The 24091-nt window shown below is 48.3% G+C and overlaps 1 protein-coding gene across 16 annotated transcripts in view; it reads right to left on the bottom strand.

Moving 5' to 3' along the window:
- Window positions 1–24091, bottom strand: part of ANKRD16 (ankyrin repeat domain 16) — a 38141-nt gene that overhangs the window by 5160 nt on the left and 8890 nt on the right. The window contains exons 6-9 of one of the 16 annotated variants that reach the window (XM_028494856.2): window positions 23385–23463; window positions 20708–20799; window positions 9508–9638; window positions 8300–8389 (exon numbers count right to left, since the gene is read on the bottom strand). In XM_028494856.2, the coding sequence (XP_028350657.1) occupies window positions 9564–9638; window positions 20708–20799; window positions 23385–23463 (246 nt within the window). In that variant the 3' untranslated portion in view covers window positions 8300–8389; window positions 9508–9563. Of the gene's footprint in view, window positions 1–1476; window positions 1702–8299; window positions 8390–9507; window positions 9682–14252; window positions 14469–15156; window positions 15271–18963; window positions 19221–20707; window positions 20800–20831; window positions 22139–23384; window positions 23491–24091 lie in introns of those variants that run through there. The other 15 variants (XM_028494857.2, XM_024129704.3, XM_028494863.2 and 12 more) reach the window with 15 other exon arrangements.

The raw sequence follows: 24091 nt of genomic DNA, 5'->3' as shown, positions 1-24091 counted from the left end.
ACCGAGGTGACAAAATCGAGAAGTCTGCCAAGGAGAGCTGAGTTGGAGGATGACACTTGCAGTGATGAGCAAGGAGACATCGGGGCCACGGAGAAGATGCAGGGGATGGGGGGGCCTGGAGGACAGGTTCAGGGACTCTGACCGGGAGACCCACCTGAGCAGGACAGGGAGGGAGGCTGCCGACAGCATCAGGGACTGCTTCTCGAATTAATAGTGTGGAGACGTGGGGAGATGGGAAGGGGAAGACATTAAGGGAAAAAAACACTATTTGTAACAGTTTCTGGCCTCTTAGATCAAGAGGTTACGGGTACCACTTATAACACAGGCCTTTCCAGCCTCCTTTTATGTCAAACGCATCAAGAATGCCCTCGTTGGGCTTCCCTGGTGGCACAGTGGTTGAGAATCCGCCTGCCGATGCAGGGGACACGGGTTCGTGCCCCGGTCCGGGAAGATCCCACATGCCGCGGAGAGGCTGGGCCCGTGAGCCATGGCCGTTGAGCCTGCGCGTCCGGAGCCTGTGCTCCGCAACGGGAGAGGCCACAACGGTGAGAGGCCCTCGTACCACAAAAAAAAAAAAAAAAAAAAAAAAAGAATGCCCTCGTGGGGGCTCCGGCTGTGGATACATCAGCTCAGTCCACAGAGCCAGTACCTGCCCTTTTCCACAGGTTGGTTTTTTTTCTCCTTTCCTTTCAAAGTGTTTCTTTCCTCGTGGCCACCTAATGCTTTTCCACGAGTGCTGGCATGAAACTTCACGACTGTTTCCAACCAGAAAGAACAATCTTCCCTTCAAAAGGTCAGGACTCTTTGGTGACAAACACAATTCAAAATAGCTTAGGAAAAGGGGAGCCGTGTGGATGTTACGTGGCATCACCTAGATCCCCCTTCATGAATAACTCTCCACCTCAAATGCCAGGAGTGCCGTGGCAGCCCCTGGGCTGTCAGCTCCTCAAGGGGCTGCATCAGCACAGGAGAGACACCTTGCAGAAAGCCAGGTCCACGTCCAGGGACACGTCATTGAGGGGCACATGGTCTCGCCCTAGATTTGGAAGGAAGACTCGCTGTCCAGAGCCCCCGGGGGCCGGTCCAGGCTGTCCTGTTGCCTGTGTAGCAGTGAGGCTCCTCCCTCCACCCAATCCTGTCCTCCATCCACAGGTGTTGACACCAAGACACTCCCTAATGGGCCACCTGCCCACCGAACTCCATCTCCATCCCAGCCTGGTCAGGGAAGCTACTGGCTCCTGTAACCAAACCATTCGCGGAGCAGCAGCGCAGCAGCCCGGGACCCGTGTACCAGGGGCTGGATCGGGGGTTCGACCAGAGACCTGCTCCACGCTGGCCTCACACTGGCCGCTCACACCAGAGAGAAGCCAGACTTCTCCTGTCTCTTCCTGTTGGGCTGCACCCCACAGGCCTGCAAGCCCTGCACTTGCCCAGCTTTAAGACCGAAGAAAGAGCCCAGAGTCAGCGAACGAGACATCAATGGTTTAATGGACGGGGGAGCTTACGTGTCAGAAGCAGGGTCCTAGAGCGACACCCCAGCACAGTGGGCAGGACATGGCAGCAGGCTTCGCTGGTAGGGGGTGGTGTGAATTGCCAGTTATAGGGGGAATTACGTCAGGTTGGCTCCTTGGTTACCAGGGATACTAGCAGAGGGCACGCCCCTCACCACCCCCTTTGACAAGAACAATCATCACCTGGGACCTGGCAAGTATGTAGGAAGGTCAGTCAGATGAGTGGGGTGTAGGTGAAGCAGGGGCTAGTCCAGCAGGGGATGCACGGAGAGCAAGAGAACAGCCATCTTGAGTGGCCAGACCATACATTGTCCCCAGGGCAGATGCTGGGAAAAGGCGCTGATCGGCCTTGACTGGGGCAGGCGGCTCAGACTCAGGAAGAAGCAACGCCGGCTGTGCCCAGTTTAACTGTTCAGAGGCGGGCCACAGCCAGGCAACATAAGATGCAGGAGAGTACTATTGAGTGGACAAACCATGACCCCCGGACACCATGGGCAGCCTGTCCCCATCACTTAGTCTCTGCCGGGGAGCCCCCGCTGTCTGGCCCAGGGGAAGCCGGGGGCAGCATGCTGGGCCGTGACCTTGGAGGTCCGGGATACCCCCTTGCTGCATGCTCCTGTTAACGTTTGTTTCTTCACAGGGTTTAAGTCTCCTGAGGTGGGCATCATGCTTTCTGAACTGGACTCCTCACAGGCCCTCGACTGGGAATAACAAACGTGGTGGATGAACCGACACTAGTGCCTTGTAGTTTAAACGAAGAGGAATGGCATGGACTGCTTAGCAAGGGTGTCTCTAATCCCCACTTAGATGTACTTTTCAACTCATTCCAGACATTCAAAACAGTGCTAACCTATAAGTACAACAGCCCTTGAGGTTAGTAAGGAAAACGTAACATTAAGAGAATCAAAGCAAATTAAATAAAAACCCCAAACCTAACAAAATAGAGATGCCCAGCTCTCTTTCACACCCCTCCCCCACCCCCACAAGCCACAAAGGCCAGGTCAGAACTGCATGCACTCTGCAGATAGAGAGACCCTCAGGATCCTGCATGGCCCCCTCCCCCCACTGCCTCTGTTCCCTCTGAGAACTGATTGGACCAGGATGGGCCCCTGACCTAAAACAGGCACATCTCCCTCCGGCCGCTTTGGAATCAAGACCCTGAGGTGCTGTGGGTCCATTCGGTCCTCAGCTGGGAAGCTATGTGAATGCCAGGTGCACAGGGGCTACACCTCACCAGGAAAGTGCAGAGGTCAGGAAGCAGGGCCTCAGAGACAGGGACCCTGAGGTCCTGGGGCTGGGACAGTACACCTGGGGCCTGTGGAGCCAGGGCAGACTTCTTGTGTGCCTTGTCTCTGGTTTTTGTGCTGACGACATCAGCTGAAAGGAAAAGGTTCCAAACAGGCCCTGCCCCTATCCACTGCCCTGCTGTCCAGCTCATCCTTCTTTGATTTAGCAAGTGAGTGGCCCACGTGAAACCTCTCCTGAGCATTTACATCCTGATAGGGATCAATGCCTTCTACCAAAGGGACTAACTTTCAAGGAAAGAATTTCAGGCTTCTGCTGGGAGTGCATTTTCCAAGCAATCTGGAAGCTGGGGGGACCTGACTGTATTCTGGGGGCAGGCCCTGGTGAGGACCAAATAAGTGAGAGAATCAGGGGTCTTGTGGCCTGCAGGGTGGGCTGGGCTCTGATCTGAGGTCTCCACACCTGAGGCCTCCCTGACACCTGCCCCGAGCACTGGCCCCTGTGCTTGGCCTGTGGGTGAAGCATGGATGGACACGCAGCCCAGGAAGGGCAAAGGATTCTCTGTGAAATCAGGGACCATTTGGGGGAGCGAGTGCGGGTGACCACAAGAGTTTCCCAGGAAAGGGAGATAACTTAGGAATTATACAAACCTAAGAGGAGATGAATCATTTTTTTTTCAGAAGGGATTTGGGAGAAACACGTGTCTTCCAGGACAGGTAGCTTGCAAGTTGCCATGGAACAAGATGCGGGGAGGAAACAGGCTGTGTTAGTCAGGGCTCTCCAGAGAACAAAAGCAACAGGCTATATAGAGAGATATGCACAAAAGGGGACTTATTACAGGGACTAGCTCATGCCTTATGGAGGCTGAGAAGTCCCCTAATCTGCTGTCTGCAAGCTGGAGGCCCAGGAGAGCCGGGGGGGTAGTTCAGTCCGAGTCTGAAGGTCTGAGAGCCAGGAACAATGATGTGTGAGCCCGGGAGGAGATGGACATCCCAGGTCACCTGGAGCAGAGGGCAAATTTAACCCTCCTCTGGACTGAATTATGCCCCCCGCATTGATAAGGGTGATCTTCTTTACTCAGCCTGCGAACGAGAGGGCTGACGGTGTAAGTTCCAGGTGGAGTCCCGAGGCCTGAGGACCAGGGCACCAACGTGTAAGTCCCAGTCCAAGGGCAGGAGAAGACCAGTGTCCAGCCCCGCGTCCAGCAGAGAGAGCAGATCCCCTCCTCCAACTCTTAGTTCTGTTCGGGCATCTGTGTTGGGGAGGGTGATCTTTCCTCAGTTCACTGATTCAAATGCTCATCTTTTCCAGAAACACCCTTCCAGCCACACCTGGAAATGTTACCAGCGACCTGGGCACCCTCAGCCCTGTCAGGTGGACACATAATGTTAACCATCACACAGACCAACTGGATTTTAGATCCTCTAGGATTCTACCAGGTATGTAGTGAGATGCATGCCCCCCACCATGGGTAGATGGGGCCACTGGAGCCTTTGACTTCAGTGGGAGTAAGCGATTTGCTGAAGAAACTCAGTCGATTAGTGGAAAAGTCAATTGTCCAACCAATACTGAGTGACTGGAGGTGCCTGGTACTGTAATGAGGACACGACAGTGGTAAACATCGCAGGCCCTGCCCTCCTAGAGTCGAGTCTGGTATGAAGGACAGACACTGAACAAGTAAGGGGAATGGGATGTGAGTTACACAGAAGGGCAGGTGTCAGGCAGACGGCAAGAGAAGCTGGGCGCCCACATTCAGGTTCCCTACACGGGCTCTGCACCCTCCACAGCCTCACAGCGGGGTTTCACTGGCATCCCCATTTTACAGATGAAGAAACCGGAGCCTTGAGAGGTTCAAGGTTTTGCCCAAGGTCACACCCCCAGTAAATGGCAGAGCTGGGGTTTGAACAAAGGTCTCTCTGACACCCAAATCTGGGCTCTTTTGGCTTTCTGTGGCAAATTATAGAAATCCAAGTCAAACTATCTTCGACAAAGAAGAGGATATTTGGGTCCCCTAATTTAGAAGTGTAAGTGTAGGCTTTAAGCGTGGCTAATCCAGAGGTTAAAATAATGTCACTGGGGGTCCATCCTTCTCTTCAGGTATAGGACAGGCTCTCCCGAGTGGCAGACTTCATGGCCACCCAGATCATGTCCAGGCCAGTCACCCCAGTAAAGAGCTTCTGCTGCGGTGGCCTGGAGAGGACTGTGGGGACATAGCTTTGGTCACATGCCCATCACTAAACCCGTTAGGCAACTGGGGGGCGGGGGTGAGGTCCTCCAATTACCCACGCCTGGCCGAGACTGCTCTTGGGTAGGCAGCAGCCCCACCTGAACTGCATGGAATCAGCTCCCCACAGGAAGAAGGGCTTCTGTTGCCGAAAGAGAGGGAAGGGATGCTGATCAGGCAAAACCAGGCCCACCATGGCTTTTCACCACTATTCTCTGTGTCGAGTTGCCCTTCCATCCTGCACTAAGCAGCACAGCCCAAAGTGCCAAGACTCTGAAGAAGAGAATAGAATGAACGCTAAGGATGAACCACGTTTTATCATAGGACCACCTAACAACTGGTATTTATTCATTCCACCACCTGTTAGCACACAGTAATTAGTGCTGTTCCAGGCCCAGGGACTAGAGGACTTTTTCTGAAGGCACAGGCCCTGCTCTTCAGGTGCTCTCCACCTGGCAGAGGAGGCAAACCGTTAAGAGGTTGGAATGTGTTAAGAGCAACGATAAAGGCACACGAATGCCTCCAGGATGTGTAAACAATGCTTTCCACTGAAAAACAAAAAGACAGAAGACTCAGTTAAATTAAAAAAAAAAAAAAAAAAAAAATGAGCAGGGCTTCCCTGGTGGCGCAGTGGTTGAGAGTCCGCCTGCCGATGCAGGGGACACGGGTTCGTGCCCCGAGTCCGGGAAGATCCCACATGCCGCGGAGCGGCTGGGCCCGTGAGCCATGGCCGCTGAGCCTGCGCGTCCGGAGCCTGTGCTCCGCAACGGGAGAGGCCACAACAGCGAGAGGCCCGCGTACCGCAAAAAACGCCCCCCCCAAAAACAAAAAACAAAACAAAACAAAAAAATGAGTAAAGAACTCGAATAGACATTCCTCCAAAGGAGATACACCCATGGCCAACAAGCCCATAAAAAGATGCTCAGGATCACTAGTCACGAGGGCGATGCAAATCAAAATCATGAGATACCAGTCGACACCCATTAGGGCAGCTGCTGCGTTGAAAAGTAAGACAAAGGATGTGTGGAGAAACAGGAGCCCTCATACACTGCTGGTAGGAATGTAAAATGGTGCAGCCACTGTGGAAAACAGCTTGGCGGATCCTCAAAAAGTTAAACAGAATTACCCTCTGACCCAGCAACTCTGCTCCTACGTACACACTCAAAATAACTGTAAGCAGGCACTCAAACATATATTTGCACACCAGTGTTCACACCAGTACAATTCACAAGAGCCAAAACGAAACCCAGACGTCCATCAGTGGATGAATGTAAAACAAGTTGTGGTCTATACACGCCACAGAAGCTTCATCCATAAAAAGGAATGAAGCACTGATACATGCAGTGAAACTTTGTGCTAAGCGAAAACAGTGCTACACAAAAGGTCAGGGTCACAAAGGTGTTGTATGATTCCATTTGTATGAAATATTCAGCACAAGCAAATCCACAGAAACAAGGAACAGACTGGTGGTTTCAGGGTGCGGGGAGAGGGGTGGATCAAGGAGTAAGCCCCTGCTTACTGGGGCTTATTCTGGGGTGATGAACATGTTTTGGAACTAGATAGAGGTGGTGGTTACACAATATTGTGATTGTACTAAATGCCATTGAATCACTCACTTTAAAATGCTTAATTTCATGTGATGTGAATTTCACTCAATGAAAAACGAAAGTGCCCATGAAGTTGTACGTAAGTTATACAAAGCATATGAGAAGTCAGGCCAGAGAAGGAGGGGTGATTAAGTGCATGGTGGGGTCAGGAGAGCCGTTCTGGGCACAGATTTCCTCTGGGGAGATGCTTTGAGTAATGGAGGCAAGTGCAGCTGTGTGCAGGGACCCACGGTTCCGTTTTCTTCTGATTTACAAGGAGGCTGGTGCTTCTCACCAGGGAGATGGGCCTTCACTGCAGGGTCAGCCCCGAGCCCAGCTGTGCTTGCTGGAGCTTGTTTAGAGCTTGCTTGTTCAGAGATGGGAGGAAGGGCTGTTCTCCAAGGACTGTGCGTCCCCTGCCCCATTGCTGCGGCTGCACAGCATCCTGGGCAGGACAAAGCGGCCCTTGTGTGGATGAAGCAGCTACAAGGTACATTTTCCTCTGGGGCTGAATTGCCACCCTGCAAGGCAGGAAGGTTTCTTTCCATTGCACAGAGCGCCTCATTTCATGTCTGAGGGGCTCCGGGCAATGGAGTCCACTCAGGTCTGGGCTGTGCGCTGCGGAGGGTGGGGACTTGGGAAGCTAGGGACCACTTCCTGGAATGACACGATGGAATCAGACAGAACCTGTTGGCAGGTGTGGCTCTGGAGTTAATGCATGCATGTTCCCTGAAGGTTTCACTCTGCAGTTGGCTTGGGGAAAGGTAAGGCATTGGCATGCCCCCTCCATTTCCCCTTATTTTGGGCATTTCCTCCCCATTTAAGGCCCCCTTTCTGATACCCATCAGACCCCTCCTTTTCTCCAGAATCCCCTTCCACCCGTCTGTTCCATTGTTCCGTTTTTTCAAGGTCTCTGACACAAATTCAAACCACTGCTTTGCGGTTCTGCTTTGGACAGGAACTAGCTAGCACTTATCATTAGCCAGTTCATTTAACCCTAGTCATTAGCACAGAAAGCAGGTACTGTATTGCTAAGTCCACTGTACTGATAAGGAAACAGACTCAGAGAGATTGGGATTTGGCCAAGGTAAACAACTGGTTAGTGGCAGGATAGGATTCAAGCTCTAAATTTAATGTTAATAAACTGACCTCTACTAGTAAACCAGTGATTGGAGAAATTATCCCTCCCAAATGACATAATGTCTCAACAGAGTAAAAATGAGATTTTTGTGGTAGCAGCAGTGTATTTGCAGAGAGATGGGAGGTATTTGGACATATATTTTATAGGACGAGGAGGTCTTTCTATAATCCCCAAATTATATGACAGCCTATTCTACGTATACCAGAAGCTGCTATTTAACAGCTTTATTTCGCAAAAGGCTCAATAGCAGTATTTGCTCTTTAAATTGACAAACAGGTGACTCTGAGTGAGCACAGGTGCACTGAGGCACTTTCTTCACAATCCTCTTAATTTAAATATATGCTGGAAACAGAATCAAGAGTAAGACTCACCTAAGGCCACAGGCAAGCTGGGATGCTCTTCTCAACTCATTTCAAGTGCTCTGTCTCCTAGGAAGCCCCCAGACCCCCACCCCTTTTGTGTTATCCCCTCCACTAGACCTTGACATCCTGTGCTCAGGGACTGCATTTAAGTAATCATCTTGTCCAGTGCTCTTTTAGTGGGAAAAAGGAGAAAGAGAGGAAGAAATAAAAGTTTCCAAAAGGTTTATTTACATTTCATTATAAAAGGACAGGCCAACCGATGATCATTTTATGTATAAAAACATCGAATCACTACGTTGTACACCTCAATTACGCTTCAACTGAAAAAAAAGACAAGCCAATTAAAAAATGGGCAAAGGACTTGAACAGATATTTCTCCAGCTGAGATGTACACATGGCCAACAAGCACATGAAAATATTTAACATCATTAGTCATCAGGGAAATGCAAATCGAAACCACTTCACATCCAACAGGATGGCCAGAGTTGAAAAGACAGACAATAACAGGTGCTACTGAGGATGTGGCGAAATCGGAACCCTCACACACTGCTGGGGGGAATTCGAAATGGAGCAGCCACTTTGTCACACAGTCTGACAGCTCCTCAAACAAGTGAACTTATACACTGGACCTACTTACACATGGAGCTGTCATAGGACCCAGCACTCTTAGGTATACAGCCAAGAGAAACAAAGACACGTGTCCACACAAACTTATGAAAGAATGTTCATAGCAGCATTAATCGTAACGGCCAAAAGGTGAAAACAACCCAAATGTCCATCAGCTGATGAACGGATAAACAAAGTGTGGTTTATCTACACAATGGAATATTATTTGGTCATAAAAAGGAATGAAATGCTGATACATGCTCCACCCTGGACGAACCTTGGGAACATTGAGCCAATGAAAGAAGCAGTCACAAAAGACCACTTGACGTATGATTCCGTTGATATGAAATGTCCAGAAATGGCAAACCCATAGAGGTAGAATGTAAATTAGCAGCTGCAGGGGCTGGCGGTTGGAGTGGGGAGGAGGAGCATAATGGCTAAAAGGCATGGGGTTTCCTTTTGAGCAATGAGGATGTTCTAAAATCGACTCAGGATGTTCTAAAATCGGTGAGAGCTGTAAGTATCTGCGAATACACTAGAAACCACACTTTAAATGGGTAAGTTGTATGGCGTGCGAATTATATAAAGCTGTTTTTAAAAGAAAGTTTCCAGAAGGCACTGTGCCCCTTTCCACAATTCCTCTTTACTCATAATAAACTTGATTACTTGAATTTCAAGTTTTAGCAAGTCTGATATACAATATTTTTAAATGCCTCATAAGCATTTTAATAAATACTAATAGTATTAAATATCCATTGTTGAGTTTGCTAAATAAACAATTTAGTTTCTTAATATGACGTATTTTCTCACAAAAGAATAAAATACTTATTACCTACTAGGAGTTCAGCATCTCTGTTCTCATGATAATCCAAGTCCCCGAGTCTATATTTACGTTTGAATAGGTGATGTGTCTGCAGCTTCTACACTTGACACTTCTTGTAGCGTAGCAGTGGCCCCGAGGATCTGCAGGAAAAAACAGTCCGCTTCCTGTCAGGCCCCAGAGGAACTGAGAGAACAGTGAGGTAAAGTTACCAGCTTGCTAAACGCTGTCACGAACAAACAGACACCAAACCCTAGCGCTGCCCTCCCACCCCATCCCTGGGATTCCCACGCCCTGTGACTAAACAGACCCAGGACAGGGAAAGGGAATTCTGCCTTTGATAAAAGCATCTGACAGAAATGAGAGTCTTTTGCTTTTTCAGGAAGGTATGTAACCTTTGTACAAAAGGCCTGTTTACATTTAACTTTACAGAGCAACTGGAGGGTCTTAAAAATGACACTTTGGCTTCATACGTTTGCTTGTTTTGTCAGTCCCCTCACAAAACCAGCCATGCCTGGTCCCTAGGACCTGACAGCACCTAGCAGCCCTCAGAGTAGGGGTTCCGTGAGATGCTCGCGGTTAAATGAACGAGTGATGAGAACGTGTGTGCAGATGGAGGAGGGCAGGAAGAAACTATGAAAAAGTAGAAACACTGTATTTGTGGAATGAGAGTATGATTACATTGAATCCCCTAAAATTGCCTTTTGGTTTGACTATAATGCTGTTAGATAAGATTTGGGTTACAATGTGCACATGCAATTATACCCACTCGACAGAACCCTATGTAGCAGTTGAGAAGTATAAGGTGTGCCTATAAAGTACTAGCATGGAAGGATGTCCAAGATATAGTTATGACAAAAAAAGAAAGTGAACCCCCCCAAAGAAAGTATTAAATTATGATCATAGTTTTTGTAGTACCCTCCCCTGCAAATGTATGCATTTGATTACATACATACAGATAAAAATCTGGAAAACTGCTCACTAAGCTGTTACCTCTGGTTGGTTCTGGAAAGGATAACAGGGAACTTTCACTTTCTGTGTTCATAGTTCTATATTGTTTGTGTTATTTGCATGATTACACTTTAATTTTAATAAACATTTAAAATCTTAAGGCTTTTCTGCCCTTTTATGTTTTCCTGCACTTTGATCATGTATTAATTTTGTATAGTTAGCAATAAAAAAATTTAAATCACCCATTTTATTTTTTTTAGTCTTTTTTAAAATTTAGTGTTTTTTTTATATTGAAGTATAGTTGATTTACAATGTTGTGTTAGTTTAAGGTGTACAGCTAAGTGATTCAGTTATACATATACATATATCCATTCTTTTTCAGATTCTTTTCCCATATAGGTAATTACAGAATATTTAGAGTTCCCTGTGCTATACAGTAGGTCCTTGTTAAATAAATCACCCATTTTAGCTACACCTTTTCTGTCTTTGGTAATCGCATTAAAAAAAATCTAATTCTTAAAACTCGTGCTCACACTTAGGCCGGCACAGACCCAATTCTAAACCAGCACTGTATTTAGCTTTTCACGAGTCACCAGGCTCTCTGATGGGAAGAGCAGCTGTTCTATCAAATGGCAACTCCTTCCTCCCGCAGTGAAAATGTGGAATCACCCAGCTATCTTCATCTGCGTAAATAATAATTTCCTTCCATAACCTGCCTTCTCCCTCTCCTCTCTCTTTCCTGTTTATCTGAGGGGAAGCTGTGTGTGCTGTCTAGCTGGACTTGGCCGTCAGGAAGGATGGTGACCACCTCAGAGGGGATAAACTAGAGGAATTGGTCTTATTAACAGTCATCACGTGAGATCTCTCTCTCTCTCCTTTTTTTTTTTTTAAAGAAGAGTCAACTGTTAGTCTTTGGTTGGTCCAGGAATCTCGCAATTCTGAGCCTGGGAGTTGGGTCAGTGGCTCCTGACACCTCATCTCCCACGTGGGTCGACCCAAAGGTGCTACTTCCTTCAGGAAACCTCTTCTTCCCTCCTGGAAGACAGAGCGAACAGAAGGTGATGGTGGCTTCTTTCTCAGGGAGCACCCTCTCAAATCTTTGCTCTGAACACACTCTAAATCACAACCTCATCATAACTTCCTCTTATTTTACTCAGAGGTATTTTTCGAGCCTTCCTGCAGAACTGGGTATTTCGTTTATAACATAGCCTTGGATGTATTTACTCGCCAATCTGCCAGGGGGATGATCTGTCTTGTGATTTGCCCCGTGAAAATATCTGGAGAATAGAATCTTGTTAATCACTTGAAAACCACTTGTAAAGAAGAACTGGTTCGAGATGATTTGTGGTTTATTTTTTTTTTGGTCCTTCCCTGTCCCTGCCCCTTCCCCCCACTTCGTTGTGGGTTAATCGTTTTGAAGGACATTACTTGCCTACAGAGTGCACCACCCCACCTTTGGATTAAGAGAAAAGGGAAGATTATTGTTTATCCCTGAGGTCTGGGGACCCCTGTTCCATTTTTGGACGCTGGCAGGTGGGCAAGGTCCCCACGGTAAACCAGCCGAGCTGTTGCAATGGGTCACAAAGCTGGGACGTCTGAGAAACTCATGTCACAATCAGTTGCTCCTCTCTCCCTGGTCCCATTCTTCCCTGACATTTGGAAAAATATGGTGAAGATTAACCCAAGCAATGCAGATGCTGACTATAGAAGAGCCCCAGATACATGATCTCAGGCCCTGCTGTCGGGCCTGGCGGCCCGGCCTCTCCTGTGAGCTCCTTTGACTTGGCAAAACGAAACTGAGGTGAAAACCAAAAGGCAAAGCAGGGGAAATGTGGTCGGGCTGTTTGTCTGCTGTCATTAGCAACCCACTTTCGATCCACTTACTATTTCGGACACCTGAATAGTAAAAGTGTTTGGTTATTATCATGGGGGGTGCCTACGTGCTGAAAAAAATGAGTAAGGTGTGTGTGTGTGTGTGTGTGTGTGTGTGTGTGTGTGTGTGTGTGTGTGTGTGTGTGTGTGTGTGTTTAGGGGGCAGGAAATTCACCACACAGAGAAGTCAAGCTCACAAGCTCGGTGCTGAGGCCAATGAGAAGACAATTTCTGGATTATGTTCAGGCAAATGGAGTGGGAAACTGAAATTCCTGCCTCGGCACAATTCTCACTGATATTTATTTATTTTTTTGGCTGCGTTGAGTCTTCGTTGCTGTGCGCGGGCTTTCTCTAGTTGCGGTGAGCGGGCTTCTCATTGTGGTGGCTTTTCTTTTTGCAGAGCATGGGCTCTAAGCACGCCGTCTTCAGTAGTTGTGGCACGTGGGCTTTGTTGCTCCATGGCATGTGGGATCTTCCCGGACTAGGGACTGAACCCATGTCCCCTGTGTTGGCAGGCAGGTTCTTAACCACTGTGCCACCAGGAAGGTTCCCTCTCACTGATATTTAAGAGAGAAAATCTCCCAACTATTGGAAAGAGGCAGCGATGCAGCCTGATGCCTTCATGTAGAAATGCCTGGGTGACTGGACGTTTGGGGAGCGTCACACCCGTGACTAAGATGGCAGGGCTCCAGCTGGGTTTTCAGACACTTGGCTGTAGGGCAGACAAGTTATTGAACTTTGCTGAGCCTCCACCGGACTGGATGGGTTCTTTTTTTTTTTTAAGATTTTTTTTTTTGATGTGGACCGTTTTTAATGTCTTTATTGAATTTACAATATTGCTTCTGTTTTTTTATGTTTTGGTTTTTTGGCTGTGAGGCATGTGGGATCTTAGCTCCCCGACCAGGGATCGAACCCACACCCCCTGCACTGGAAGTCTTAACCACTGGACTGCCAGGGAAGTCCCTGGATGGGTTCTTAGACTCAAAACTCTAAGATCTGAAAAATTTTGACAATACTGTTCCCTGTTGCTATCGGGGAAACCGACACCACACAGAAAGCCATGGAGATGCTTTTAACGACAGGTTACAAACAAAGTAACAGTGCCAACTCTTCACTCAGCCCCTTCAATGTGCCAGGCGTTGTACTCTGGCGATTCTGCCAGGTTGGTGTTGTGGCCTTTGTGCAGATGAGAACCTTGAGTCACTGGGTGGAGTCTCCCAGACAGTGAAAGGCAGGGAGAGTTCTCTGCCGCCCAAGCCTGGTTCCTGGCATTCATCCTACACACCTGCTCTGACTCAGCATGGGTGAGCTCGGGGGCACCTGAACATGGCATCTCGAGGGACTGAGATGCCCACAGAGGAGTCACGTGACTTTTCACGCTGTCTCTGTCCCTGGTTTGTGAGACAGGAAACAAAGGGGCCACTGCTCAGCAGAAACTGCCCAGCGGAGGCAAGGATGCTCCATGAACTGGAGTCTCACTTAGGGTCACCAGACCTGGCAAGTGAAAACCCGGGACACCCACTTAAGCCTAAATTTCAGATAAACCACGAATAGTTTGTTAGTGTAATTATATCCTGCGAAATGCCTGGGACATATTTATACTAAACAGTACCAGTGGTTTACCTGAAATTCAGATGTAACTGCATCTTCTCTGGCAGCCCCAACCTCACGATATCATATCGTTGCTGTGGACTCTGCTCAGAAAGCCCACAAATCACGATTATTTCCATCCTTCGAGGCCCAGCCCAGATAACATGTCTTCTGCGAAGCGGTCTCCTCTCCCGGCCCCCAGCACACCGTGCCTGTCTTGTAGTCACAGAACAAGCCTTGCTCCTCTCTCAGACATCAGACTCGTGAGGGCAGAGGCTGGTCCTTTTTCCACCGCTCCTCACAGTGGAATTCATTCGTTCCACACTATGCCAACCACAAAGCAGATGTGGATGCTGATCTTGTGGGTTTTCGTTTCGTAGGAAAGCACGGCATTATCCGGGCAGTTATGAACAGCTGCGTGAAGGGATGGGACAAAGTGCTGCAGAAGGGCTGCTCTGAGGCTGGGGTCCTGCACGGCTTCTCTGGTGGGGGGGGTGCTCAGGGGCCAGGATGAACAGGAGGAAGCCACACGACAAGTCAAGAGAAATTTCCAGAAGACACTGAGGGGTAAGAAAATCTGGTCAGGTTGGGGAACTGAAGGCAGGCCTTCGACATGGAAGTGGGACCCAGAGAGAGGTTTTCTACGCGGTGGGTGGCGTGGGACTGAGCTCCACCCCAAATGAAGATGGTGAGTTGGCGGTGGGTAGTGGGGGCACGATATAATCTGTTATAAGCTTTTTGGGCTGCTTGTGAGAATTACACAAAGGGAAGCACCAAAGTGGAAGAAGCAAGACCAGTCAGAGGCCATTATAGGAATTCAGGTGAGAGAGACATGGGGGAGGCAACGTGGAAAGGGGCTCACTTGCTGTCCCACCTGTTCTGGAACTTGTCCACTCCCCCCAAGAAGTGGAGGCTGTCTCCCTTGGCTCCTGGGTGAGATTTTCCCAGCCGGCCTTGACGGATGGCAGGTGGGGAGGTGATGCTGCGTGACTTTCTCAGGCAGGTGGGGAAAGGCAGTGTGGATTCTGCCCGCCCTGCCCTCCCCTCCCTGCATGCTCACCCCTGGGACCCCAGTCTCACTCCATGAAGAAGCTCACACCAGCCCATAGGGAGAGGCCTCCAGTGGAGGCCCCTGCGAAGACCTGTGGCCGCCAACCAGCCACATGGACGCCAGATGAGCCACCCGCCGTGCCTGGTCTGAATCCCTGACCCACAGCATCCATGAGTGCAGGAAACGTTGCTTCAAACCGTTAGACTCTGGGGTAAGATGTCGCGCAGCCATAGTAACTGGAACAAGAGGATCCTGGTTGGAACTTGGGTGGGTAGCAGGGGACCTGGAGAAAAGTGGACCCACCTGAGATGCTGAAAGGAGACAATGTTAACAAGACGTAGTCATGAAAGGGATGGAAAACGTCTCAAGTAGGAAGATAGGAGGAAAGGCCCAGATGGAACACATTTTAAAAATCCCTCTTTACATTTTGAATGGTGCCTGCATTTCAGCTTGAGAGCTTCATTCGTTCAGTTTAAAAATTTGATCCCTGGTAAAATGCAGATTACTCAGGGACTGGTAAAATTTGAGTTTTTCATTCATTTATTAACATCTTAGCATGGATAAAGATTTTGAGATGAAATTTTCTTTTCAGTAACGAAAATGGAGGGGGACTTCCGTGGTGGCACAGTGGTTAAGACTCCACACTCCCAATGCAGGGGGCCCGGGTACGCTCCCTGGTCAGGGAACTAGATCCCACACGCATGCTGCAGCTAAGAGTTCGCATGCCGCAACTAAGGAGCCCGCAAGCCACAACTAAGGAGCTGCCAAGCCACAACTAAGGAGCCCGTGAGCTGCAACTAAGGAGCTGGCGAGCCGCAACTGAGAAGCCCACCTGCCACAACTAAGACCTGGCGCAACCAAATAAATAAATACGTTATCAGAGACTAATCCAAACAGACATAACCCACTGCATCCAGGCAGTGTCTTTCCACTCCAAGCATTTTAGTTAGCCTCTATGTACGACCATATTTTCAAAAAAAGGAGATATATAGGAAATTATCTCTGCAATGCTGTAGTCTGTTTTTTCTTCACTTATAAATGCACACCAAAAATTTTAGTTACCACGTGAATTTTGTGTAGAGATAATTCACACAATATAAAAAAGGCTCTTACAAATCAAGACAAACAAAACAACAGTCAAATATAATGCAAGACGTTGATTTCACCAGTGGTCTCAATCAATGGCCTCCCAGTATCCAGGCTCTGGGTGGTGCCCTCTGGCGCATGCTCTGCTTGGCAGGAGGACCTACTTCGGCTGATGGGATGGGAGTGTCTGCACACACAGGGCAGAGACAGAAGGGCACTGGAGGATCTTTTTCCTCTGTCCAATCCCTGCCGTCAGGAGAGCAAGCCCGGGCCAGCCTGACTGAGCAAAGCCGACTCCATCCTGCACGGCTGGCTCAAGCGACAGGACGCCACCCGCCCGGCTCAGGTAGGATCAGCAAACCACCGGAGGACCTGAAGCCTCTGGAGAAATCAGCAGTTGTTTTCTTTTTTTTTTTTTTTTTTCTTTTTTTTTTTTTGCAGGACGCTGGCCTCTCACTGCTGTGGCTTCTCCCGTTGCGGAGCACAGGCTCCGGACGCGCAGGCTCAGCGGCCATGGCTCACAGGCCTAGCCGCTCCGCGGCATGTGGGAATCTTCCCGGACCGGGGCACGAACCCGTGTCCCCTGCATCGGCAGGCGGACTCTCAACCCCTGCGCCACCAGGAAAGCCCTCAACAGTTGTTTTCTAAGCCACTGAATTTTGGGGTAGTTTGTTGTTGACTAGGTCATAGCTAACTAATGATGATAAAAACTGAAAAAATATAAATGGCCAGTAAATCAATCTAAAGATCTTCAACCTGATCCATAATTAAAGATATGCAGGCTTACAACAGTGAGATGGTATATCACGTTAGTAGAAATTAAGAATGTGGTAACACAGCTCTGGTGATGGCGTGTGCGAATCAGGCACTTTCCCAGGTGGTAGATTTTATTTAATTGATTTATTTATTTCAATTTTTAAATTTGTTTCAAAATTAAACTCAGGACACATTGACTTCATAGGAAATCCACTGGAATGTTCTTCTAGGCTGAACACCTGTTTCCCCTTAGTCTCCCCTAACAGAGCATGTACATGCTAATTACTTTCATTTTGCAGTCACTGCTGTCCCACCCCTACCAGTTATACCAAGACCACCTAAACTGTGTGTGTGGTATTCTGAATGTTCTTAGTTATGCCCTAATTTCAATAACTGAAAAAGATTTTCTGCCATAAGCTGTCACTTGAATTCTTTGGCTACTTTTGAAATGCAAAGAACACTTAAATGATTCTCCTTTGGGGGGATTATTTTACAGGCATTAGTGACTAGCCCCTGGGGCTGTGCTTGTCCCAGGTGGTAGATTTGCTAAGGTATTCCAGCAACACTGAGTAGGGTGGGTGTGTGGACTGAAATGCCACCTCCTCTTTATGGGATTTCCTATGCTGCAGAACCAGGAAGATTATAAACCACGTTTCCTGGGCTCCCTTCCAGCCACACTTCTGGATGTGAGTTGGATTCTGCTAACTGCAGAGCCTGGAGAGGTGCCCTGATTCTGCCAGCAGCACCGCTGGTCCTCAGGCCGTCCTGGTAACCGGGCGAGGAACGCCTGCAGCAGTGAACCCTGAACAAGAGGTAATCACCACTCTGCGGTGTTTTTCATCTTGTTTCATGTGCCCCCGGGATGCCACCCACCCTTAAGTATGCTCTGAGTCTTCCAGAGACGGGGAAGAAGGAAAAGGAGGTGTAGCTCACACCACGAGGCTGGCTGAGATGCCTGCGTCCACGCTGAGGTTGACGTTCTCGGGCCAGAAAAGGCCCCGTGGCAGCGCCTGGGTGGCTGAGGAGTGTAAATATTCTCCAGCGCTCTTCTCAGGAAGGCCTTGGCCTGTCCATGTTACAAAGTCAATTACCTTTCTGGGGGATGTTACAAATGCTTTCCCATAGGCCTTCCTCATACAGGTCAAGCAAATCCTACTGTCACGGCTCAGGTCAGAGGCCAGGCCCCACTTCTACCTCGTTTTTCTCGATAAACATCACATCCCTCTTTCAAATTGGGTCTTGAACCCTCCACACTCTTGCCGGCTTATGAAAGCAATTTTAACAAGTCTACAGACCGTCAAACGTAAGTTCACATTGCTATTCGCGATGGTAGAAAATGTAACACACGTGTTCTACCAACCCCACTCCCTCTAAATACCGATGTCAGTTGAGGTGTTGGTGTGGGTCCACCTGAAGCTGTCTCCTTACCCTCCCTCCGCTCTCCTGTGCATCTGGAGCTTGGCCTCCACGGGCTTCCGGTCCCCCTCCCCCACCTCCCACAGGACCCGCTCCCTAACCCTGCTTTCAGTCGAATTTGACAAAGCTTCACTGGTTATCCCATCTACATCTCATCTTAACGAGAAAAAAGAACCCCAAAATTACAACATAAAAGAATAAGTGTGGACAGTCATACGATGGGGCATTAGACAGCCATTAAAGTAAAAGGTCACAGAATTCTGAAGAGTATTAGGTTGTGCTTGAGATGTAAAGTTGGGGTAAACTGCACATACAGCATCATCTCAACTATGTACATTTACAAAGACTAGGAAGAAGTAAGGGTGGTCATTTCAGGGCAGTGGAATGATCGGTTTTGTTTTCTCCTTTACTTTTTTATATTTTACAATGGGCTCTTAAAAAAAAAAAAAAGCCTGGGCGAATAAAAGGGACATTGCTCTGTGCCGCCACCTGCTGGCGGGTCTAGGAACGGCAGGCTGGATAAAGTGCTGCTCCCCCCGCCCCCCAACAGCAGAGCTCTCATTTTCTGGGTGTGAGTTTTGTGCTTTCTTTTCCATGTTGCAATCCCTTTTCTACTTTTGTCTTGTAAATACTTTCTTGTATAACTTTTTCTGGTAATGTGTGTTGGGTCCCAGCTCTTTTCAAATGACAGCAATTCTTTGTATCCCTTCCGGCTTCTGCTCTGACCTCTCACGTGGATCCGCTGTGCTCTCGGAAGGACCGGCCACGGTCTCTGGACTTGGGTCGTGGACGAGGCGCTGGGAACCCTGGTGAAGGTGGCGGCCAGCATCGGCGGTCAGCGCCCTTGGTCACGTCAGAGCCCCGACGGCTGCGCGGGGAATGCATATGAGGGGGCGCAGGAGGAGAACTTGGGGGGCTGTGGCAGCAGCGGTCTGGATGTGAAGCCGAGGCCTGAACCAGGGCGTCACCGTAAGGATGGAGCTGACCAGACTGGCCAGGCCTCCTGCAGAATGAAGGGACCCGGGGAGGCGGGATGAAGGGCGGTGTCACAGCTCAGGCAGCAGGCGCAGAATGAATGTACACAGTTTGGGGGAGGCTAGGGTTTTTTTGTACAATTTTGTATTTTATATTAGGGTATAGTTGATTTACAATTTTTTTTTAAATTTTTTATTTTAGGGGGAGGCTAGGTTTTGAGCGAGTTGAGTGTGGGGCAGCCTTGGGAGGTCCATGCAAAAACGTACAGCCGGCAGCAGAGGGTCAGGGCTGGAGGGACTCAAGGGGCAGTGAGATGAGAGTGGATGAGACGGGTGGAGGCACACTCGGCACAGGGACAGTGCTGAGCGGGGACAGAAGCATGTATGGGATAGGCCCTGACAGAGGTGCTCACGACAGAGACGGAAAAGGAAGGTCAGAAAGGAAAACCCACAAGCGTGTTGTCGGAGGTGACAAGAAACGAGCTTCCGGAAGGTGGGAGTGATTGATAATTGAACTGAAAGGATCAGTAACATGAGGGCTAAAGGCACGTTACTTGATTTGCCAATTGGGTCCCGGTGACCTAAAAGCAGCAGTGAGGAAGCCGGGCGGCAGGGGCCGGCAGTGCCCTTGAACCGGGAACCAAGCACAAGCTCTTCTCTAAGGAGGTCGAGATAAGAAAGGATGCTTGAGATGCAGGATAATCAGGAGGGGCTGCCCCTCGTAAGAGCCAGGGATGGAACGAGACTGGCCAGGAAAGGCACTCAGCACAGCATCCAGGACACAATAAGTGCTTAAGAAACAGAAGTTATCGTTCACTCGTTGGCTATCTCATGATCTACAACCTTACCACGTGCCAGGCATTGTTCTGGGCCCTGTAGATATAGTGAGTGAGCAAGAGACACAAAAACCCTGGCCAAGGAGCTTACATTCTCGTGGGGGAGACAGACAACAGAGAAAATAAATAACTCAAGACAGCTGGTATATTCCACAGTGGTAAATGCTATGGAGAAAATATGAACTAAGGGAAAAAAATATAAAATGTTGAAGGAGGGAACGAAATTCTAGATCTGGTGGCCAGGGAAGGGCCCCACTTTTAAGACCCAAAGGAAGTGAGAAAAGTACCTATAATTAGGAAGTGAGGGAATAATACTAATGGTCACCACCATTGTCATTAGCATTCTCAATATATTACTACTGCGGTAATAGGTTGTAATTATATCATCACCACTATCTTTGCCACAATGCATGTTACTATCATCACTGCCCTCTCTGGCACTCGAGTAGCTTTGGCAGCAGCATCCAGCAGCCCTGTCCACGCTACAGGGGCGTTTTCAATGGAGAGCTGTGTACTGGAGAACCAAGCATAACCCGACAGACCATCATCACGGCGAATGTGTAAGGCAGAGGCACAGCTCGGGTGGGAACACACCTGTGTGCAGTCACTGCAAAGAAAAAGCTGCTTCACGTGTGTGTTGAGGGGAGAAGGGCAGCCCCAGACCGGTCTTTCTGTCCCACCTGCAAGTAGGGATGCACGTAACAGGCCATCCTCAGACCCAAAGGCAGGGACACGAAGACATCTCCGGAGCAACAGGAAACGGTAACTGCAGCTGAAGGAGGTGCAGATGGAGACAGTGTGTGACTCAGAGGTCCCACTCGTGTTTCTACCAGCATGTTTATCTGGTTGTTAGGGATAAAAATCAGCCAGCACCACCTGGGAATAACAGAGAACTGGACATTCCTGCTATTTGCCCAGCCTGCACGATGCTGAGAACGGGGGTGAGGGCGTGTGACGAGCTCTTACCAGATGACACTGAACGAGGGGACTGAGTCTTGCTTGTGATCGATGCAAACGCTTTTTTAACAAATTGACCTGGACTAATAATTATTATTTGCATATAAAGAAAAAAAGAAAAGGAAAAGAGGAAAAGAATCCAAATGCCTGAGGACTCATCCTTCCTTCAATCTGTTTAAGTTGCTACAAAATTTTTCAAAGTTACAATGTCGAGTGTTTCACTTCTCGACAGCCACAAGCTTCCGTGGGCAGGTGGCAGGTGGGACAGGAAATGTGACCTATGGGACAAACCCCATTTTTCATGAGGTTGTGGAAAAGCTTTGTAAATATCTTCAATGCGTTTTGAGATGCCTTTATTATCCAAAGGGAGCCAATACAGAACTTGTCATTAAAAAAATAATAACCTCAAGATTAAAACATTATAGCTCAAGTAGCAGTGCTTAGACTATAGAAACGTTTCCATTCCTTGTAAATGTCTATGTAAACAGATCCCAGCATTTCCTTCCAGGCTTTGAAGCCGAAAGTTAAACCATTGCAATGCCAATGAAAAGCCTATGAAAGAAGAAAGTATACAGGCCAACTATGTTTTACCGCTCAAGGCAATAGGAACTTGCTATATTCTAAATATTATTATCATGGCCTCACCACACACTCTTTATTATAAAACATTTCACACACATACATAACAGTGTGTACACTGTATTTTCATGCTTCTCTAAGGATTCCAGACACCGACTTCATCAACATCATCTGACTCCACTGGAAGGGCAGAAAAAGTGAATCAGAGATTATGGAAAGATTCCGATTGTGGGATGTGCAGTCATACAGCCAGGAAGACAGCCGCCTCATCCCCGGAGAATCCACCACCAAAGCGGGGAGTGCAGGAGAGGGAGGGCAGAAAACACTGGCTACTGGCCCATTTCACTGCATCTGTGAATGGATTCAAGCAGCAGGACGTGAATTACTGTGGGTTCACTGTTTTCCTCTGGAAACGCCCTCAGCTGTTGCGCTGTGGTTGAAGCACTGAAGAACGTCCGGACTCCGTGTGAGCTGCTGAGCCAGGGCGCCCGTCATGTCCAGAGAGTCCCCGAGCCCAGAGCACAGGAGGAACTTGACGCAGGCCGCGTGCTGCCCCGCGCAGGCCAGGTGCAGAGCTGGGTGGGGACAGAGGCACCCAGCTCAGTGCGTCACCTACAGCAGTACTGACTGGGGAGCAGGATGCCCCTGATAAAAACACCGACTCTTTCAATTGCACAGATTTCATAGTTCCATATTCTTCCCTATGACTTTGCCTATTCTGGATCAAAACATTTTTGCTTTTAACCTGACTTGGTCACAAATGGTTTTAAAAGTAACAAAACCAATTGGAGAGAATTTGAGAGACTTGTCTAGAACAACAAAGTAAGTTAATGAGAAATAGGAGACTTTAAATAGTACAGAAGACATTTTCAAAGTTTTGTGAATTCTCTCTGTAAGTAAAAATATCACCATGAGTAAGAATGATGTAACAGAAAGAAAAACTGCTGACACATCTTCCCATTCTGGTTAGAAATTGGCGCTGAGGGTTTCTGATGTGCTGTGAGCCATGATCCTGGGTCCTGCTCCCCTGTCGTTAGGAGAAAGTTTGTGTCCTGGGACTTAGTGACCTTCCTCTGCAGCCCTGGAGTGAGTTGTGAAGCATCACAAGGTCCTACTTAACCCCTGCAACATGGACACTGGTGCACAGAGTGCTACTGAGAAGGTTTATTCTAAAGTCCAAGTCTAAGGAATTAGCTCTGAAAATATCCTTCTGAGCCCGAAATTTAAAAAATTATAGTGATTAAGGATTTTTTTTTTTTTTTGTGGTATGCAGGCCTCCCTCTGCTGTGGCCTCTCCCGTTGCGGAGCACAGGCTCCGGACGCGCAGGCTCAGCGGCCACGGCTCACGGGCCCAGCCGCTCCGCGGCATGTGGGATCCTCCCAGACCGGGGCGCGAACCCGGTTCCCCTGCATCGGCAGGTGGACGCGCAACCACTGCGCCACCAGGGAAGCCCGTGATTAAGGTTTTAAAATACATTCCGTAGAGAGAAGACCTATGAAGAATCTATGTAACACCTGGAGAGCTGGTGTGATCATGGATTAAGATAGAAAGTGCTTTGATGTCACATATGTTGTATGGTTTAAAATAATAAAAACAACAACAGTAATACCAGCAGCAGTAAGAGTAGTAGTCCTCATCGCTACCATGGTAAAAGCAGTAGTTCTAATAGCTTTGCAAATGGAGGAGGTGCTTTTTTAAGGAAAAGTTGCTGAGCTACTAGAGGAATAATAATATTAAAAGTAATGATTTTAACATAAAAGTCCATTGTTTACATTCAGTTTACTAATAATTTTCGAAGCACGTGTAAAATGAGGTCGTACCTGATCGATTTCTTTCGTCCTTGGCGTTGATGTCGGCACCCAAGGATAAGAGTGTCTGGATTGTGCTTACGTGTCCTTCCTGAGAGTTGAAATAAACTTGTTACCACTGTAATGACGACAAAAGCAAGCCTTAAACACAAACTCTAATGCACATTAGGTGCTTTATCTAAAATACTCGACTGCTGAAACTGAATTTTCATATCTAAAGGAAGGCTCCTCACATTACTCTCGAAATTCAACATAAATCATTAAAGATGTAGGTGACGTTTAGTTATTAGAATACAGATGATCAATTTTGTAGCCAAATCACTGACCACTATGGTTGGGTTTCCCTCAGTGTAAGGAGTATAAATCTTGTGATTTACTCAGAAAACACAATTCTAAATCTCCCAAGCAAACACACTTTTTGCTAAATCTTTAGGGGAGAAATAAACTGGAAAAGAGTGTAACCTCCCCTGAATGGGATTCTTATCATAGCTGTCATTGTCCTTTGTGAAGCAATTGATAGACCTTTGTCCAGCCAGTTAGCCTGTCAGTACCTGCTGAGACTGAAACCACGGCTGCAGGTTCAATCTTCCCACTCGCTTTTTTTTTTTTTTTTTTTTTTTTTTCTGTGGTACGCGGGCCTCTCACTGCTGTGGCCTCTCACGTTGCGGAGCACAGGCTCCGGACGCGCAGGCTCAGCGGCCATGGCTTACGGACCCAGC

Source organism: Physeter macrocephalus, chromosome 11 (assembly GCF_002837175.3).
Source record: "Physeter macrocephalus isolate SW-GA chromosome 11, ASM283717v5, whole genome shotgun sequence".
Lineage (NCBI taxonomy): Eukaryota > Metazoa > Chordata > Mammalia > Artiodactyla > Physeteridae > Physeter > Physeter macrocephalus.
The sequence above is the reverse complement of the archived record's forward strand: the minus strand, read 5'-3'. Positions and strand labels throughout refer to the sequence as shown.